At 41.7% G+C, this 21,629-nt stretch overlaps 1 protein-coding gene across 2 annotated transcripts in view; it reads right to left on the reverse strand.

Annotated features, from left to right (window-relative positions):
- TOMM70 (translocase of outer mitochondrial membrane 70) overlaps positions 1–21,629 on the reverse strand; it is a 42,643-nt gene continuing 21,014 nt past the window's right edge. For both annotated transcript variants that reach the window (XM_053311367.1, XM_053311368.1), the window contains exons 5-12: positions 21,108–21,256; positions 11,906–12,113; positions 10,050–10,184; positions 8,953–9,060; positions 8,679–8,795; positions 8,349–8,446; positions 6,838–6,960; positions 1–5,655 (exon numbers count right to left, since the gene is read on the reverse strand). In XM_053311367.1, the coding sequence (XP_053167342.1) occupies positions 5,502–5,655; positions 6,838–6,960; positions 8,349–8,446; positions 8,679–8,795; positions 8,953–9,060; positions 10,050–10,184; positions 11,906–12,113; positions 21,108–21,256 (1,092 nt within the window). In that variant the 3' untranslated portion in view covers positions 1–5,501. The remainder of the gene's footprint in view (positions 5,656–6,837; positions 6,961–8,348; positions 8,447–8,678; positions 8,796–8,952; positions 9,061–10,049; positions 10,185–11,905; positions 12,114–21,107; positions 21,257–21,629) is intronic.

Below are 21,629 nucleotides of genomic sequence, written 5' to 3' on the forward strand. Positions count from 1 at the left end.
TAAAGTGAAAGGACATTTATTAAAGTATTAAAAAAAACCCAAACAATTCATCGGCCATAAATAAAGTATCTATCCCAAACAATTCAGCTAATCAGCAGCTAAAGCCTTAGTTTGTGTTGTGACCACCCAGGGCCAGAATAAGACTAATGCCATTATTCTATTGCTTTGTTTTCCAATTATGCTTTATTTAAATAGTGACAAATTTTCTTCCGGCCTCCGCACCAAACTGCTCATTTATCCCCTGCCAAAGAAACCCCTCTATATGTAGTGAAAATGTAATATGTTCTTGAAGAAAAATCAGTTCTACAGCACCCCCATCAGCTTGTGCATTATATAAAATGTGAATGCTGCAATATAATGCAAAAAGTTGTGGTATTTTGGAAATTACAGGAGCAATCCAGCAATGGTTAAGTACCTTAAATCCCACTGATCTGAACTGAGAATCTTCTCATTAGAATCAATACAAGTACTTCTCTTTGGCTGGTCATATTCATTCATTTTGAAATGTTTGCTTTTATATTGTAACACAGACAATACAAAAAGGTTAACTCAGATATCAACTTGATCATAGCAGGATGTCTAATCTTTACTTGTATCAGTTCTTATTTTGCTTGGTGTTTTTCCCCCTCTAAGACATAAATTGCAGTCAGAGTGCCAAACACCATGAAACGATGTAAGTTATACTGATACAGTACGTGCCGTTACTCCACTCTTCAAGAATTGGTTGTCTGACATGCACATAGTTGATGAGTGGCCATATTTCAGATTCTGAAAAGTCATTTCTTAAGTGAAAAATTGGGCAGCCATTTTCCAGTTCTCAAACATACCAATCTTTCTGTCTTGGACCGTTTACTAGGTCTAAGTTTTAAATTCTGATTTAAAATAAACCCCCTTTAGAAATACATAAAATTTTACCTTCCATCCATGCAAACAGGATGCCAAGTTGAAATACTTGGCATTTATATGGTACTGAGCACCTTCACATAATGTTTTTATCAATGTCCTCTGGATACATCTATACTGAAGTATGTATTTTTTTCAGCTGAATATATCCAACCTATCTTGTGGTGAAAGCTTTGGCATTTGATATTAATTTACTGTAGTTTCCAATAGGTAATGAACATGATTTCTCATCATATTAAACAAATGCCTTTGCAATTCCTTTAACATACATATCTTACTGCAGTTGGGAGGAATAATCCCTGTTGTTCTCCCTTAAACATTTGGTTAAATAATGAGCCTTACTACCTTTCTCAAACATTAAAAAAACAACAACAAAAAACTGGCAACATTTTCTATCTCTTCAGTGTTTAAGGTGCAGTTGCTTTCTAGCATTTTCCTATTACGTATAAATCGTCAGAACAAGTACTCTTATATAATACTTCCATATTTTTGTGATGTATTTAGCGCTTCTTCCTTTCGGATGGCAAATCACTTAATAAATTCACCTTATGACAACTTCAGAGGTTCTCTGGGTGTGAGAACCCAGAGTGAGAAGAAAATGTTCTGTAATCTCTTTCAAAAGCACTAGTGATAGATTTCCTACAGAGCAGTACTACAATATTGTTTTATTTTTATTTATTTAAAATATTGTTATACCGCCCAAAACTTATGTCTCTAATACCAGGGATTGCATTAGGCTGAGAAAGAAGGTGAATAAGGAAGATTCAGGCTGTAGCACAGACTACTAGGTTCTATAATGGTCTTGAATCCCTGCTAACTTGGCAAAGAGGCACCTTTTAACATGGTGATTCTCTTATCTAGCAGGGTGAGAGTAACTGGCCCTATCCACCCCCAGCACAGTACCTTCACTGACTGTTGCTGGTGTCCATCTTATGTTTCTTTTTAGATAGTAGGCCTTTTGGGGACAGGGATCCATCTTATTTATTATTTCTCTGTGTAAACCGCCCTGAGCCATTTTTGGAAGGGTGGTATAGAAATCAAATAAATAAATAAATAAGATCTTGCACAGACCATCTGCTCTAGCTGTAGAGCTACTTGTCTCATGCAATACTTTCTCACTAGATTGGACATCACCTTTTCATGAGGAGAGTATCTGCTCCTTTAGATCCAAGCCTATGACTGACATCTAACAATGTGCTCATGTTTCTAGGGACAGCAGGGGAATGGCAGGAGCCCTCACACAACTCCCTCTATTCTCCCTGCATAAGTGCAGCTGCAAGAGCCTTTAGACTCCAGAGCATAGAGAATGCTCCAAAGTCTAAAGGCTCTTGTGCAATTATGTTGACGTGGAGGGGTGGAGAATTGCACAAGGGCACCTATCATGCCTCCCCACCCCCCTAAAAGCACCGATGCTTTGTAGGTCAATGTGTCAACTATTGTCTCTAAAACATACACAAAGCTCCTTTAATCTAGTTAGAAAAGCCTGGAGTGTCCCACTACTAGCACACGATTCAACACAGCGTTCATGATTATGTTGTCACCACCCAAGACAGACCAACTATTATGCTTTCCTTAAACTTTTAATCTTTTTTTCCAAAAAGGTATGGGCTGGGACCTAAATACATCCTGCAGTGACTTTTTGTTTAAACAACCATTTGAATCATCCAGTTGGATTACTTGCTCATTTTGAAAACAAGGAAGGTGAATCTGCAACAATAAAAGGTCTCCCACTGTTTCAAACATCTGCATAAGTAACACATGCGGCTCTCAAATTCCACCGAATAGATAGACTTTGCAACTTTTCCTAACAATCAGTCTTAAAAATAGAAAAAACCAGCTTAGGAAGCTTTTTATTTCAAACCTGACTTCAGCCCTTTAATATTCAGACACAACTTATTTTCTTTTTTGTTAAAGTAATGCCTGTATGCATTCTAAATTAAGGATCTTTCAATATGTTTCACATTAAAAGAGGATCTGGTATAGACTTTTGGTATTAAACAAATGCTATTTTCATAATTGTTAGCTGCTACTCATCTACTGATAGAAGACAGGCACTTAACTGTGTTATTATTTACATATGTACCAGTATTCTATAAATACAGAATTCCAGTCTGTATCACTGAATACTTCCCAACATTATGGTTACAAAGAAAAAGTATGTTCAAGACATAAAATACTACCTTCTGAATGAATTCTTGAACAGAATGTTGATTCTAACATAGCAGTGCCTCCACAAGAGTTCCATCCAAATTAGAAGGTGGAACTGATTTCTCAAAAGCTAGTTTGTGCCTTAGGTTTTACAGCTCTGGTATTTAAATCTTACCAATTTAAAATTTAAAAAGCACATCTCTCCTTTCCTAATCTCCTTATACAGCCAATATGCTCGTAGAATACTGCTTTCATATTTAAGAACTAGAATAGCAGGGATTTCACAGGATCAGAATAACAAGAGGGAAATACTTTCACAGTAACTATACCTAACAGGTCTGTCACTTGCAGTAGGTTATTTTTTTTAACTGCATTCACTGTAAAAATATTAGCAGCACTAATCTTATTTTTCAAGTCTTGCCCCATTTGTGGAGCAGGCAGATTTAGAAAGTAATTTACTGTAATTCTTGGCAGGTAAAACACACAATAGGAAGAGGAGCAGATATCAGCATCTTAGATGTAAGCAAAACTGCTCCATTCCTGCCACCAATCAAGAGTGCAGGATCGCCCCTTTTACCATTTTGTTTTTAACAAGATAACAGCAGTCAACACTTAAACTGAGGAATGGTGGTTCCTTCCAGTTTTGGCAAAGAAAATGGGGAAATAAAACATGAATTTTGAGTTTTCACTATTTCCATGCAAAGACGTTTGCAGCAGCTTTAGTACATTCACAGATAACATGATTGTCATTTTGTATGCTGACTTTGCAAATAAGCAATTTCCAACCAATACCCTAGATCATATATATGTATAAGATATTTGAATGTAATATTTATTTGGTGACTTTACATGTGGAAAGTCATTTACAAAAAATAACAAACATATGCATTCTTTCAGTGCAGTTTCAAATATCTGAAGAACAGGCAACAGTCTGTGATGATTTGGAATGCTAGTATCAGAGAGCACATGCTTAATTCTTAATTGTTTTCAGGAGAGAGAACAATCAGTGTACATAAAGCCACGCAAATAAAAACCTCTTTGAAAAACATGATGCAGTGACAATTGGGAGTGGGGGAATGCAAGGATCCAGAAAGGATATTTCTCTTGAATATTGGATGGGAAGGCTGGGAATTCCAGGAGATGCTCCGCCTCGTTACTTCTAGGAAAAAACATTAAGTAGCTGAGTTCTGAACAAACTGAAGAATCAGCTTCTCTGTGAATCCTCCCAAGTTCATCACTCATTTACTATATTAAAGGAAGTGACAGCTACCTCCAGCAGAAACTGTAAACAGTTTACACTGTATCTGAATTAAGGGGCAAAAGCCAGACCCAGATTTAGTAAACTCAGATGCAAACATTTGTAGTATACCATGAATGGAACACAAGATGAAATAGTACTGCAGGAGTTATGGATTGGCTTCAGTAACTTGTAAACATAACAGGGCAACTGAAAACAGCTCATGCAATTTCATGAATTCCCTAGCACCAAGGAAGATTTCAACATGCCACTACAAAAGAATCAGAATGCTGCAAATGGACTCTGTTCCGCTCCAATAATAGAAAAGACTATTCCTTTTAAGAGTAAACTATAAATTTCCAAATCAGCTGGACCCTTTGAACTAAACTTTATCCCAACGAAGACCCAATATACTTATTTCTACACAAAATGGCAGATATATACACACACAATCAATCAAGTCTTCAATACCAGTCTAGGCAGTGCTCACTCAGAAGCAATTTTGCTCTCCTGAAAAACTGACAGTCTTTCTGGGGGAACACTCAAAATAAGACAACCAAGTAGAAAGTTGCTTTATGGGACAAAGATCATACTAAGTGGCACAGAATGCACCCTAAGAGTCTTTGAAGTAGTTATCTAAATCATGTCCTCGAACAGCATACGGAGAACTTCCGTTTCTTTATAACTGCCCCGTCCTATGCAACGAAGCAGAAAATGTAAATGGGAATGAGGAAAGGTTTGTACATGAGAAGTATATTGCAAGATTACACTTTCTTATTAAACAATTTTGCAGTTAACGTTTTTATTTTTGCAAAGCTAAAATCAGCCCAAAAGGATTCATTGCATATAAAATTTTACACAGCACTATTAATTTTTTAAAACCAAACAAGCAGCTGTGATAGGACCAGTCATTCACACAATCACCTTCAAAACATGAGTCAAAAAGGTTTTTATTTGCATGGCCAAAAATAATATTTGATCCCCTGGCAAGTGTTTTTGACCTCCCTTAACAATTTCTTGCTGCAGAGAGAACAAACTGTTTACTTTCTGAACAGCCACTCCCACAACACCTAAACATTTAACAGATAATTACCACGCCACGAACAGAAAAAAATAACTTCCACCATTCAACACACTGCAACAGTGTCTTTAGGGCTAGGTTGAAGTGGGCAGCTTTACTTTTTAAAAAGGTCAATTCCCTCCAATTGTGTCTTTACAACGTTGGTGGTTTCAATCCATATTTCTTTGCAACTTCTGTCTGGGCATAGGCAGCATCACACAGCGAGTAGAGGTGTGCCATCTCCATCTCAGATTTGGCCAGGTTAATAGCTTTGTTGAACATGTCAATAGCTTTATCCAGATTGCCTCTGAAATAAATAAATAAAGATCAGTAAGGGAAAACAACATCCTTATAACAAACACCAGAACAAAGCTATGGCTAATACTAAATGATAGCGCTGAATTCTGAACCAGCATCTCTGTTCTTTAGCAAATGCCTTGTACTGCTATGGCTAGAGAAGTCTTTCATACAAGTTCAAAGTTAAGGCTTAGAATGTGGGGGCTAAAGAAAATGTTTTTCTTGGATGGAAGAAAAAACTCACTGGCCAACATACATAACGCTGGCTGAGGTGCAAGGCTTTCCATACATAAGGAGGCGGCACAATTTTTGAGAAGTCACCCTTCCCTAGGCAGTCGCTTGTCTTGCCCCAAAAATATGTACCTGAGGGTCTCAGACATATTTTGAGGCGGCACAGGCAGCTTGGAAGCAAAGGAGGGGAATCTCCTAAAATCATGCACCTCCCACCCCAGCCCTGACAGCAACCCACCCACCCACCCACACACACACACCCCAGAAAACCTGGTGTACTGGCACAGAGCTGGTCTGAATGTTGGCCACTGTTCTTAGTAGAACTTTACGCCTATAGGTCTCTTCTCCTCCAACTTTCTTGTAAGTATTGGGTAATCTTACGCACCTCTTCATCCAGTCTTTCAAAGTTATTAGAGTAAGGCATTTCTGAGACTGTAGATGAATAGAAGCAAAAAGATTTCCAAATATCCAATTGGAAGTTGAGGGACAAGTAAGGATTTGGGGTGAATTTCTAACAGTTGGAAAAACAGGCACACCAAACCAAGACTATTAAGGTCTCTTCCTTTCAAGTTCCCCAAATATCCTACCTAAGCCAGCAATTCAGTTCGGGATGTGGTGGTGAATAGACTTACAAACTTGGGATGCTACACAGTTCAGTGCAGTTTTTCACACATAAGTGGAATGATCTAGGGCAAGGCTGCCTAGCAAAAGCCATGGAATAAAGCAGTTACAGAAAATGTCCTTGCCTTCAGTTAATACAAATTCCCAGAGGAAAAAATTTGGAGGCACCACAAGGGGAATGCAGTTCTTTTAAAACAGAAGTTAATAGTAGCACAGCTTCTCATATGTGTGTTCAGCTAATGCAACAATTTTGTAGCCTAAAATGTATAGGATTTGGCACTTCCATCAGCAATTTAGAATCCTGGACTCACGAAATAGAAATACTGTATGTGATACTCACCTTTGAACTTCAATTGTCCCCATAGTTTCATATGCAAAGTCACATTTGTTATCAATTTCAATGGCCTTGCTTATAAGTTCCAAACCTTTATCTAAATCCTGCTTCCACTGAAGTTGAAGTAAACTGAAACAAATTAATTGCATACAAACTGTGAATATGTGTAGCCTTCACTCTACACAGCATGCAAACTTCACATAATTCTAAACAGCAAGCAAACACATAGCACAGAGTGAGTGAGTGAAAGAAAATGTAATATGAAAAAATAGACAGTGTTGCATAGAAGTAGATTCTGGATCCAACCATGAGGCAATCATTTACATATACAGGTTTGTGATACAGTGATTAATGCACAGAGAGGCTTAATTTTATTTAAACGATTCAGTTTCCATTTTTGTCAGTAATAGCTGGATTTAAAATCTGGTGCCAGAAACCAAAAAGAGACAATTCTCAGAACTGAAATCCAGCTATTAATGATGAAGGCTGATTTTTTTTTTTTTAAGTGTAGCTACTTAGTCCTTCAGATGTGTCAACATAATGAATATTCTAACCATAGTAATCACATCTAGAGACGGTGGGTTTTTTTGTTTTTGTTTTAAAAAGGTGTCAGCTCACCCTGGTCACCCTCCTACATGCAACCAGATCCAACCACTCTCAAATAGGAAACATAATGGGTCAGTGCAGATATCACAGCAAACCATGACTTATCAACTTTCCCCTCTTCTTCCCCCACTCCTTCATGCACAACCAGAGCTAATGAGAAGCTCCCATCACAGCGTGCGACTTTCAGATGAAATAGCAAACTGCAGCCTGTTGTAAACTGGAAACAGAAGCATCTAATTCCTCTCCTCACATGTGGGGGAAGGGGGAACACACAACCCAGAGGCTTGCTGCAGCTTGTGCATGAAACAACTATGGTTTGTGGTTACATTTGAACTGGTCCAGTTTGTGAACTGGGAGTACACAGGTATAAACTAGCAACTATTCCTATAATCATGGCTGTAATAGTGAGTTGCTATTATGGAAACTGCTGCTGGCTGTATTTGCATACTGCCTGATGCGTATTTGCATAGACTCTACTGCTTGTAGAAAAACACAATATGAATCAGCCCTATTTTGGACATTGTCAGAATTGATTCACTGATCACTTGTACTGGTATCATTTACCTCATTTCAATGGGACTGCAGCACCCACAGTGAGTAAAATACTTTTTACATCATATGTAAACACACAGGTAGCAATTTTAGTCTGTTGATAACTAAAATATTATTCTAGCACATTTTAATCTGTTGATAACTAAAATATTATTCTAGCACATTTTAATTTAAGAATGGTGAGATTTCTAAAAATTTAACACCTGTCGTATCATAAATAACATCCTTATTTATTATCATTTTCTCAGCAAAAAATATTACTTCTGAGTTGAAATTTAGCAAAAGCTTTCATACATGCAATAAACTATAAAAGCAGCCCTGCTGATAGCCTGAAATGTAACAGCAGCAATATTACTTACCCTTTATGAACATAGGTAGTAGCATTGTCTGGCTCAAGATCAATACATTTATCATACATTTCATCAGCTTTGCCAAACTGTTGTTGATCTGTTAATGCCTGCGTAAACAAAAAGCTTTCAATTAAAGAAATTCTATGTGATAATCAAAGTACTTTAATGTCAGAGCTAGTCCACATTCTCAAGTTGCTTTCTCATAAGCACTGGCACATACTTGCACTATCAGTTACCATAAGTATACAGAAGTAACATTTATTGTTAGTGTTTGCTGCTCTGAATTGGTTAGTTCTCACACACAGGAGTTTTCACAAGTAAACAGACAGCAACATATACCTGGGCATATAGTGCATAGCCTTCAGCACATCTTGGAAATTTTTTTATTACATCCTCAAAGCCTTTCATTGCTGCTTGTACTTGAAAAGAATTATTTCCAGTGTAGGCTTGGCGATACTGTTTTAAAAAAAAGTTCACCAGGTTAAAAGTCTGTACATCACCATTTGGCCACCAAACAGCCAATTTTCATGTTGAAGTACAACTTAAGTTTCTGAAAGTAAAGTATTTTCATACAATCATTTGTGAAAATCCTAATAAAATTCCATATACTCACTAATGCAAAGCATTTCTGTGCTTGTGCCAAGGCAGAATCCGGCCGCAAGCGGATACATTCATCAAAGTCGTCTACAGCTTCTTCAACTTGGTCAAGCAAGATTTTTAGCTAACACAAAAAGAAGAAGTTTGAGCACTGCTCTTAAGCACACACAAAACCACTAGGAGGAGAGCTGGTCTCGTAGTAGTGAGCATAAATTGCCCCCTTTGCTAAGCAGTACCTGCTTTGGTTTTCATTTTGAATGGGAGACATGTATGAGCACTGTAAGATATTCCCCTTAGGGAATGGGGCCACTCTGGGAAGAGCACCTTCTTGCAGAAGGTTCCAAGTTCCCTTCCTGGCATCTCTAAGACAGGGCAGAGAGAGACTCCTGCCTTCAACCTTGGAGAAGCTGCTGCCAGTCTGTGTAGACAATAGTGAGGGAGAAGGACCAATCGTCTGACTCAGTATAAGGCAGCTTCCTATGTTCCACTGCCACAATATATTTATTGGAGACAACAGAAATACTCTAGAACAGGCCTGCACAACTTTGGCCCTCCTGCAGATGTTGGCCTACAACTCCCATAATCCCTGGTTATTAGCTACTGTGACTGGGGATTATGGGAGTTGTAGTCCAAAAACAGTTGGGGGGCCTAAGTTGAGCAGGCCTGCTCTAGAATAAGCAAGTAGTATTTGATATGATTAGTTTTCTCAGGTTCTGTCAGTGTTGCTTATGTCAAATTTAGCCCTTTCTCTCATTCATCATTCAAACTGATCTTCAGCTTCTGCCCAGCTGCTTATTTTTCAGCACTCAAGAAAGCTTCAAGCTTCAGGCAATATAGACACCCCCATTTCCACCAATTCATCTCTCCCACTGCAGCTCCTTTGCTCCACCCCACACAGTTGTAAAGTTGCCCCCCACCCCAACCCTCAAGGGAATTTTCAAGGTTCAGAGGTCTGCATCAGGGATGAAGGGGCAGGAAAGCCCTGTTGGGCGAGGATTCCACTCGCACTTTACTGTATCCAACCCACAGTTACGAGAACAACTGATAACATTTTATTACTTTAACTCAGAATCTACAGAACTATTTGGAAGAAAATGGTGAAGTAGTTCTTACCTGCCCTCTGTGATGATAAACATCTGCATTCTGAGGATCAATGTCAGCAGCCATATTAAAATCTTGAGTAGAGAGCATAGGTTGTTGCTGCTGCATATACATACTGCCTCGCTTGATAAGGGCATTAGCACGAAGCTATTAAGAAGGAACAACTTAAACAGTCAGTAATTCTACAGCAGTACTGCTGGATCAGAAATAGGAGAGAGCCTGAAGATACACTATCTTCTACACTGTCTCAAATGGAAGTTTAATGTAAGAACTAAAACTGCAGAAGACAGAGGTACCCTGAATTCAGAGTAATGAACTGGGGGGCCAGCTGAAAGTAGGATACTACTAAGGATTTCCCTTTCCCCAAGCCCTAAGATAATGAGGAGTGCAGCTCAGTGGTAGAGCATCTGCTTTGCATGCAGAAGGTTCCAGATTTGGTCGTTGGCCTCTCCCAGTAGGGCTGAGAAATACCTGTCTGAACCTCTGGAGAACCCTTGGCAGTGTAGACAATACTGAGCTAGATGGACCAATGGTCTGACCCATATAAGGCAGCTTCCCATATAAACCATGTAACAAAAGGGCCATATGGATACTATACTGGAGCACTAGGCACTATAATAATAATAATAATCTCCTTGGATAAAACAACTCAGTCAATGTCTCTAAGTCAGGAAATTTCTCTGATTGTAGCCGCTGCTGCCACTACCACTACTACCACAATAAAGGCCTTTGAATAATCAATCAGAATACTCTGCTTTTTCTCTTCCTGCTTGTGGGAGGTTATCTTTTAAAGGCAGAAGTCTGTTTCATACTCCTTAACAGAAGTTTGGCATCCACTGATCTCCATGCAATTTACACTGTGTATCTGTTACACAAAAGGGCAGAACTAAATATTCAGCAGTAAACACAAGATTCCTAATCTGGTATTTGCTTTTCGTGTAGAAAGCATGGGCAAGCATCTGTACAAAAAACCATCAGGTGGGGTTCTTAACTCTTTCCCTTACTGACCACTGTTGCTGCAAAGCCTATCTAGCTCAGAGACTGGGTTTCCTGGTCAAGTGGTGGAAAGGCAGATGAGAGAAGAAGCCACATTGTAAACATGGCAAATGGAGGAAGGATAAGTACCCCTTTCCCAGTCCACCACTTCTCCCCTGAAAATGTGCCCTGCCCCAACAGCTTGGAAGTCTTGTTTCCAGATCAATATCTAGTGCTTCAATATCAAAACACACAGAGAATGAAACATTAGATGAAACCATATTCTCACTTTAACTTGGATTTACCTCCTCATAGTGTAGGGTATACATCTGCAAACCGAACAGCAGACTTCATGCTAGCAGTCTGGGATATGCTATATAACCTGATTCTTTACTTCTGAATAAATGTATTGAAACATGGCACGTTAACAGTAGTAGTGGGTTTAAAAAAAACCCTGGTACAATGAAAAATCAGAAGCTAGTTTACAGAGGAAAACTCTGGACATAAAAAAATCCTCACCATAGAATTTGTACATTTGAACTTGAACAAATTCAGTGTTTCTCTCTTGTTAAAGTAAGTTTACTGCCTGACTCATCCTATACTGTTTATTGGGAAATGAATGGACTTTACCACTTACTATGAAGCTACCTTCTCCTCCATCCATAACATTAACAATTGTAAAAGTTAATATGAGCATTCATTTGTTTAACATTGAGCATAACTTGCTGAATAGTCACAGTGATATAGCAATCAATATGCACTGGCAGATACCAGATAACAGACAATGTAGTTTAGATGCTAAACATGTCTTTATTACATAGCAGAATCACTGAAAGAAGTGATTAGAATTCCACTGCACCAACACTGGTAAAACTCAGACATTACTCACTCACCTTTACATTGGCATCTTCCATACCGATAACCTGATTCAGATCAGGTTTGGCAGCATTTGCATTACCAATCAGCAGATAGAATGTAGCTCGTAATAGCAAGGCCTCTGCCATATATTTTCCTTTAGCATCAATTTCTTTAGTACACTCACTAATGATTTTGTCATAGTTTTCTTCTTCCATATATTTTTTTGCCTTTAAATAGCCACAGCTGAAAACAACATGCACAACAATCATTAACACAAGGAGATAAAAATCTCTCTAGTTCAAATAACTTGCAAGTTGTTTTTGGAAATAGTCTGGCCTATGCATTAATTCACAAACACGTTTGTCCAAAACATTATATTTCTCAGCTGTACTTTAAAAAAACAACAGGTTGCTTACTGTAACAGATGATCTGGTAGAGATTCTGCAACATTCATAATCATGGGTTCTGCACAGACCTGCTTCGGGTAGTAGTCGTTAGCTCCTCGAGACGCCTTTAACCGCCACTGCACAAGCCTGCAGTACTCTATATTGGCGGTTAGGCATCCCTCTCTTCAGTTTCTGGCTGACCGACGAAGCATGCTGTAATCAAGCCATCATCTCATAGACTTCATGTTTGTCTCACAGTTCGTCTCATAGTATGCAGCAGCCTGCCGCGGGGCTGGTCGGGTGGGTATTATGAATGTCGCGGAATCACTACCAGATCATCTGTTGCAGGTAAGCAACCAGTTTATCTGGATAGTGATTCCAGCGACATATATAATCATGGGTGTTTAACGAGCTAGCTCCCCCGGTGGTGGGTGCTGCATACTACTGTATCGCCCATTTCAAAACCTCTCTGCCAAATTTCGCCTCCGCTGCAGACCGAAGGTCTAAGGCGTAATGTTTCACAAACAAGTGGTCTGTTGCCCAAGATGCCACCGAGCAAACATCTGTCATTCACAGTCCCGCCAAATGAGCTGCTGGAGTAGAGTAAGCTCTTGTTGAATGGGCCTTAATGGACTTAGGGGCAGCCTTTGCTTGGCACTCATATGCATACCTAATCGTCTCCACCAAGCAGGCAGAAATGCATTGGCGTGATGGTTGTTGGCCTCTATTTTGCCCCTTGAATGCTAAGAATAGGTGATAAGACCTTCTAAAGGGTTTTGCTCTCTTCAAATAAAAGAAGACTGCCCTCCTGACATATAAGGAGTGCATGGCTCTCTCCAATGGCGTTTCCAGGTTTCTGAAAAAGGTAGGCAAGACAGTCGCAGTTGACATGGAAGTCAGACACAATCTTTGGCCTGAATTCTGGGTCTAGGCGCATCACCACCTTCTCTGGATGGATCTTCGTGTATGGTTCATCCATACGAAGAGTGAGGAGTTCACTCACACATCTTGCAGAGGTGATGGCGACTAGGAAAAGGGTCTTCAACGTAAGCAGTCTCAAAGTCGTACTAGTCAAAGTCGTACTAGTTCAAAAGGTTGCTCCGTCAGTGCAGATAGCACCAGGGACAAACTCCACTTTTCTATTGGCGCCCTAACTGGGGGGTATAAATTATTTATGCCCTTCATGAAGTCCTTTGTACGTGGATGCAAAAATACTGTCTTACCATCCCAGCCCTGGTGGCGGGATGAAATGGCTGCCATGTGCACCTTGATAGAAACATTGGCCAAGCCCTGTGTCTTCAGGGACGTGAGGTATAAAAGGACCTCTCTCAACACGGCATCCTTTGGCTGGAACCCCTTGGTCCTAGCATAGGATGCAAACCTCTTCCATTTAGCCTCGTAATTCTGCCTTGCGGACTCTTTTCTGTTGTTTAATAGAATGTGCCTTAGAAGCCTACCCTCCATGCCGTTAGATTGAGGGGGGCTAGGTCGGCATGGAAGAGCCTTCCACCGTCTTGAAAGATCTGATCTGGTCTCCGTGGTAGTCATCTGTAATTGCCGCCCGCTAGGCTGAGGAGCCTTGGAAACCACGGCTGTCTGGGTCACCAAGGGGCGATGACTATGGCCTTGGTCTTGTCTTGAAGTAACTTGGCTACCACCCTGTTCAGCAGTGGATAGGGTGGGAATAAGTAGAAGACACTGAGTCCAGCAGTACTGGAAGGCATCTCCCTTGGAGCCTTCTCGCAGTCCCGTCCTTGAACAATACTCTGCACATTTCTTGTCGGCCGTAGCAAACAGGTCCACGACTGGGGTGGCCCAAGCACGGTGTAAGATCCAATTGGGATCATTTTTATATTGAATAAGTGCATAGATAGGTTAGCCATATTGTATTGGATAAATGCTTAACATGAGTCTGTTCGCTTGATACAGTTTAGTCCTTGATCTTAGCATGAACCCATGAATGAATGCTGTCATAAAAAGTGGATTTCCAAATCCCACACAATGCATCCAAATTAGATATCCTCCTTGTGGGCCTGTCCCTAACCTCCCATGGTTGGTCAAAAATTAGACATCCTTGACCATGCCAAATTCCCCTGTCCCAGCAAATCTTCTATTCTGTCAAGAGCAGCCCCCATCTAGAGCTTTTGTCTAAAATTAGAGGAAATCGGCCTGTCAGCTCAGGCACACTTCCTCATTTTTTGATACCTCAGAACAAAAGTACGCCAAGACTCGGTGTTCCATTTGAAAGGCGGTCACTTGGCCCACGCCTTGTTCCTCTTTCACATCTTTCCTAGCTAATAGTATTAAATGTCAAAAGGGACAGGTTAGCCAAGGGTCATGGATGGTCAAGACCCCTTCTTTATCCAATCACTATTAGTGCGTAGGTGGGAAAGGTAAGGGTACTTAAAACCCTAATCTGGGGCGAAAAGGGGTCGGTGGGACCAGTGGATGCAGAAGGTGAAGAAAATAGAGGAAGGAGGGGAAGAATCGATCGCCCAACCTGACACACCCGACATCTCGCAAAGAAGGAAACACCAGTTTCCTTCTGGTAAGCTCAGGGGAATTGAATAAGCCGCAGAGTGAGTGAAAGTTCTGGCAATCTATAGAGTATTAGCTTGATATTAATTGCTGTGAGGGAAAGAGAAGTTATTGTGCTCGCTACTGCGATTCATCTGAATATTGGTAAGAAAATAAATCTGTTTTGATTAAATATACTCCCTTCATTCTCCTCGTGTCTTCTTGAGTCTTGGGATTCTTAACAGCCAGGACCATCAAAAAGAACCCACGGTCTATTAGTGTGAGGATTTTTGGAGCCCTCAATTATTCCTGGTTGCAGGGATTTTGGGGAGTCAAAAATCTCTTACAACGGAACAATTCTTCCACCAGTAGTGGGTGCAGTTCCCATTCGTGCTGGTACAGTGTCCCAGCCCTGCTTAACGCATCTGCTAGAACATTTTCCTTGCCTTTTATATGGATGGCCTGAAGATGAATGTTTCTGGCGATGCACCAGTTCCAAACCTGAAGGCTCAGCTAACACAGAGGTGCGGACACAGTGCCACCCTGGTTGTTTACGTATGCGATCGCTGAAGTGTTGTCCATCTGCAACAGAACCGTGCTGTTGCGAGTGTCCTGTTGGAATGCCTGTAATGCTCTAAAAGCAGCTAGAGGTTCCAGGAAATTTATATGTAAGCGAGCTTTCCGCTGACTCCACCGACTGCTTCACTTCTGTCCTCCTAGGTGGGCTTCCCAGCCCTGCTGTGAGGCATCTGTGGTTAACGTTAAGAACGGCGCTGCCACTTGAAAGGGCATCCCCCTCAACAAGTTCTTGGTCCTCATCCACCACAGCAAAGACACCAAGACCTATTCTGGAATCTGAAGTAATTTTTCCTGGGGGTCCGCATTCGGGTGGAATGAGTGTAGGAACCAAGTCTGAAGCTTTCACACCCGCAGCTTTGCATATCGCACCATCGAGGTGCACGATGCCATCAGGCCTAGCAGCACCTGAACCGCCCTGGCCTTCTGCCGTGGGGACTCTCGAAACCATTGAACCATGTTGCAAATGTGTTGGTATCTGTCCTTGGGCAGGAATGCTCTCTGAGTTGATGTCCAAGATTGCGCCTATATAAGGGAGCCGCTTGGCAGGAGTAAGGTGAGACTTCTTCCAGTTGATCCTCATTCCCAGTTGCTCCAAAAGCGACGTTATTGCCACAATATGCGACTCCAGTTTGTCCCTCATCTTCGTTGTCACGAGCCAGTCTAAATAAGGGAAAATAGAAATTGCTTGTATTCTGAGTTACGCAATAATCACCACCGTGCACTTAGTAAACACTCTTGGGGCTGTCACCAGTCCAAAGGGCAAGATGTTGTATTCATACACTTGTGTGCCTAGGGTAAATTGCAAGTACTTCCTGTGATGTGCCTGTATGCCAATGTGGAAATAGGCATCCTTCAAATCCAATGTTGCAATCCAACCCTCTCCATGAAGAAGAGGGAGGATTGCTTGCAACGTTATCATACGAAATTTTCTCACATCAACATACTGGTTCAAATCCCTGATGTCCTTGATAGGCCGTATGCCTCCATCCCTTTTGGGTATTTGAAAATAACTGGAATAAAAACCAGAGTGGCATCTAGACCAAGGCATGGGAGATATTGCTTGTTTCTCCAATAAGGATTTGACTTCCTCTCTGAGGGTTTCAGTCTCAGGGGTATACTATATGCCTGAGTAACTTGGCTGAGTGCTGAATTCAATGGCATATCCTGTCTGGACTATGCACAACACCCAATGGTCTGATGTTATGTTGCGCCATGCTAAGGCATGACTTGCCAGTTGGATGGAATTACTGGCTATGCACAAGGTGGTGTTGGGCCTTGTGGAGACCAATGGTCAGGTCCAAGATTCATTCAAGTGTGCCACGTATTCAAGTGGTTGTTCGGCTCACAAGTGTTGTTTATTCTGCTGGCCTGCTTTATACTTAAGTTGCTGGTCAGCCCTACTTTTGCCCAAATAGGTCTTCTTGTTATAGCGATTCCAGGGCCTACGGTAATCTCTTCGGTCATTGCGCTGGAAATTGCCTTGACATCTATGGAAAGGCTGATACATGCTGGAGTTATACCTTTGGGTTTGAACCATAAAGGTCTTTGCTGTTGTCTTCGACTTTCTCCACTGTTCCATTGTCTCATCTATGGTTTCTGCAAAAAGGCCTTTGCCATCAAAGGCCGACTCGATTCGATCAGCATGTCCTGCTGCAAGGATGTTGAGCGGAGCCAGGCATGTCTTCGCAACATAATGGCCAAAGTCAGCGTTCTTGACAGACTCTGCTAGGTGTTTCGCGTTGGCCAATTGCTGGCACGCAGTTGTAGTGGTTTGCAAGAAGGTGGCTTCAAACCTTTGTTTGAATTTCTCAGGTGAGAGCGTTGCCCGCTCATCATATAGCTTTTCCCATAGGCAGTGTGTATACTTTGCCAGGCATGCCACAAAGTTGGTGATCTTAATGGAAAGGCACACAGTAGAATATGTGCGCCTTCTGAGGACATCCAATTTTCTCCCTTCTTTGTCCGCTGGTGTGGTATGGCGTCTCCCCGATTTTGCAGTGGAGGCATAGTCTATCACCAGGGAATTCGGGGCTGGATGCTTACACAGGTAGACATTGTCAGCTTCTTGGATTCTATATAAAGTCTCTAATTTTTTGGAAGTCAGAGTAGAGGTCTGTAACACATTCCATGCTGATTGTGCCGCATTCGTGATGACCGGCAGCATAGGTAGATACACTGGCTAAAGACCCAGGGTTTTTTTCATAAAGTTACAGATGGGGTTGTCTAAGTCTGTGGATTTTGGACGCAACTCTAGTCCTAGAAGTTCCACCATCTCAGTCAGCTGCTGGTGATATGCCTTCAATTGTTTATTTGGAGACACCGACAAAAGAGGTGGAACCTTCAGTGGCAAATCTGGTAAGCAAGGTTCTGAATCTCTTTTTGTGGAATCTGACTCATAGTGCTCCTCATCTGATGAGTCCGTCGCATGTAGTGATGAAATGGGAGGTTGGGATATTGAGCTGGATTTTCCTGGAGCAGCAGACCTTTGTGGAGTAGATTTTGTGACTGGTAAAGTAGGGTGAGGAGAGTAGCACGCCTGTACAGACACAGTCCTTGCCACTAGGTGTAAGACTGCCTGCACAGCCATTGTCCTTGTGGGGTGGTGCAGGGTTTGAGATTTATGGGAGTGCATCGCTGGATGATCCTTCAGTGGTGAGACTTGGGTTACTGCATCGTTGCGTTGTAATCTTTGAACCTGCCAGTCTTTAAATAGGGAATATTCTTCCAGCGACAGAGTGATAGTGGCTGGGCCCCACCCACCTCGGGGTAATAAGCCAACATTATCGGGAGTTTTAGGAACCTCAGTCAGGCAATGCTCCTCCACCTCAAAGTCTTCCCCATCCTCCCCTGGATCGTCGCGATCACCATCCAGACCATGGTGCAGGAACCCACAAAAGGTCAATGTGGAGGGAGTAGTTTCCCCTAAACGAAGATGAGCCATCACAGCATATTCTGTTAGATCCAGAGGTGCACCCTCGGTATCGAGAACTGGCTCTGTACTGATAGTAGCATCATCTTCTATGGGCGCAACCTCGACTGAGTGTAAAGGAATCATCCTCCTATTGTCTGGAAGCCGAGGCTGAGAGGGCGCTTCCCCTCGATGTAGAGGCGCGTTCCCTCGATGTAGAGGCATGTTCCTTCAAATTTGCAGAAGCTCGTCCCTTCGATGTCAAGGCGCATTCCCTAGATGTCGAGGTACGTTCCTTTGATTTTGTCCAGTGGTCCTTCGATTTCGAAGGGTGCTTTCCTGTTGATGAATGGTCTCCTCCCCTTTCTGCCTGGGCGCTCAGTATCGTACACGGGAGCATTGGAGATTGTTGCGGTGTCGGGGCGGGAGAAAGTGACACTGCCCAATCCCAAAGGCAAACCTGCTGCAACCCCAATGGAGATGTGGTTGTCTCCACAGCCTCCTCATGGCGACGTTTCTTCCGCTTCGACGGCAGAGCGTCGGTTGACATTGAGCCATTACGGTGGGGAGGGCTAGAGGAGCGGCTTGCCGGCTGCTTAAAGGACGTGTTAGGCGTTGACTTTTTCCGGGAGTTTAGACTGCGAGAGTAGGGCAGCTCCCAAAGCAGGCAGAGAGTCCCCCAAAGGAGAGTGTAGAGCATCTTCCATCAGGGCCACCTTAAGACGTGCCAATCTATTCTTTAAAGTCTGCTTCAAGAACCCTGCACAGATATTGCAGGTCGTGGCAGTATGTCCCACCCCTAGGCAAAGGAGGCAGAACTGATGGCTGTCAGTCGATGGAAGTTTGCCGTAGCAACCCAGGGACCTTTTAAGGGTGGTCTTTTCACGGGTGCTGCCCTTGGAGTTTTCACCTCTCGGAAAGGTGGTGCTAGGCACGGCTCTTTTGCTCATGAAGGTGGGGAAGGGGAAGTCAGGGCAGAAAATGCTAGGCGAAGCCAATTAGTGTTCCGTTTGACCGTTGCCAATTTATGTTCGTTCATTTGTCTTTCCCCCCCTTTTTTAAATCAGTTATACGCTTTAAGTAAAAGGAGTTCCAGAAGAAATGTCAGTCAGTCCAAAGTTCCGTTGTTAAAACCGTCAGATCACTAATAACTTTCGCTGAGGAGCTTAGAGCTTTTCGAAGCGTCTGAACGCATAGGCGGTCAGTTAGAAACTGAAGAGAGGGACGCCTAACCGTCAATATAGAGTACTGCAGGCTCGTGCAGTGGTGGTTAAAGGCGTCTCAAGGAGCTAATGACTACTACCCAAAGCAGGTCTGCGCAGGCACAGAACCCATGCTTATGTATGTCGCTGGAATCATTATCCAGATCAGAAAGTTTATTTGGGTATTATATGTAGGGATGTGAAAAACCAGTTCAAATCAAACCTGGTTCGATTCCAACTGACCTGGTTCAACAGGTTTGAGCTCAAACTGGACCCCAAGAAGAGGGGGCCGATCTGAGTTTGAACCGAGCCAAGTTTGAATTGAATTGGTTCAGCTGGCTCAATTGCTCTGTTTGTAAAGGGGAATTCCTTACTAAAGATTCCCTTTTACAAGCAATGGGGGGTTGCCAATTTAAAAATGGGTTAAAGGGGAAAGGTGATTATTGGCTCTCACAGCAGCAGCACTGGCCACTCTTGGCCCACCAGCGCTTCTCCACCCACCCACCCCCACACTGCGGGAGGACCGGTTCCCAACTTGAACTGTGATCTCTGCAACCTCAAACCAAACTACCCTGTTTCCATGCACACCCCTAGTATTATGAGAGTTTTAATCAAGATACAGCTAAGCCAATATTTGGTTATCATTCATGGTACTAACTGTGGTTTAATCAACAAACACAAACCACAGCTAAAACAAACCACAGCTCTTATAGTCACTGAGAGGGACATTATGCTGGACTAAATAGGTGCAATTGCTATCCCACTGCTAAATACAAGATAGCCACCACTTTAAGAGATACCTCTTTGTCCAGTTAGCAGGGGTAAGTAGTAAGCAGAGAGGTGGGAGTGAAGTGGCGTACCAAATTGATGGAAAACTAAAACAAATCCTTAAGCCACCATTTGCCTGGTGTACATCTGAAACAGATCAGTTTGATGAAACATCTCCATTGAGATGCTCAACTGCCATTCTATTAAAAAAATAGCAATGCAAACAGTTGCTATTAAGTTTTTTTAAAATTAAAGATACTAAATGTTTGTTGGTGGGGGGAAGGATCGTTCCAGTTAGTGACATGAGCTGCAAACATTTTGAGAATCATAAAGTCTGATTTCCTCTTAAAAAAGAAATCACTGCATGTTATTCAACAAACAAGTCATCATGGTTTGCCCATAAGCTCTGTCACATTACTGCAGATGACTTCTCTTCCAGTAGTGAATCCTTTCATTTTACCATTGTTACATTGTCTACTAATCAACCCTTTCTTACTGCATTCTTTCCCACTCAATCAGCTGTTCTCTGTTCTATTAAGCAATAAGGCTGACAGAAGCAAAATGTGAGCTAGCCCTCACAGCAGATGCAATTCCTACCACTGGAAGAAAAATGAGCTCTAGTTCAACTTAGGTTTTCTCCCCATTTCATATAAGATCATTATATGTTTGCACTAATTTACAAAATTATGCACATTTTTGTAAGATATAAATTTAAAATTATTTTAATGTTTTAATTTGTACGGTTTTATTGTAAACCACCCAGAGACATAAGTTTTGGGCAGTATATAAATATGTCAAATAAATAATTCTTAAATGAGAGGATATATGTTAGAAACTATACTATTTACTCACTTAAGTTTCTCTTTCAATAACTTACTTTTCTTTTACTACAGAGGCCTCTCCTTCTTTATCCTTATCTTCATCAGATTTCTCCCCCCTTAGAAGAGGCTGGGAAATAATGTCATCTGTGAAAGAGCTGAAGTAAGATTTAATAAATTGTGGCGAAGGCATCAGTGGTTCCCGGTTCTGAAAGAAGGACAATGTAGACCTGAAATGATTTGTTCCTTTCTATCCAGCCAATGGCGATTCAGCTCAAAACTGTTACTATAATATACAACTGTTTAACTACACTCAATGTTTATACAGGTGCAATTCAATAAAGTGCTAGTTTTAACTGATAAGGGGCTTGAGATCAGGGCATCTGAAAAACCACTTGGTCCTATATCAACTCATGCTGGTCACTGACCGAAATAAAGAGACGCTATATCAACCTGCACGTTCCCTTCAGTCTTCTTCAGAGACCCTTCTTCTCTGTGTATCCCCACTTTGTGAAGTAAGGTAAGAGGCAATGGCAAAAGACATCCTTTTCTGTGATAGTACTGCACTTCTGAAATATTCT

The sequence above is a fragment of the Hemicordylus capensis genome, chromosome 3 (genome assembly GCF_027244095.1).
Source record: "Hemicordylus capensis ecotype Gifberg chromosome 3, rHemCap1.1.pri, whole genome shotgun sequence".
Lineage (NCBI taxonomy): Eukaryota > Metazoa > Chordata > Lepidosauria > Squamata > Cordylidae > Hemicordylus > Hemicordylus capensis.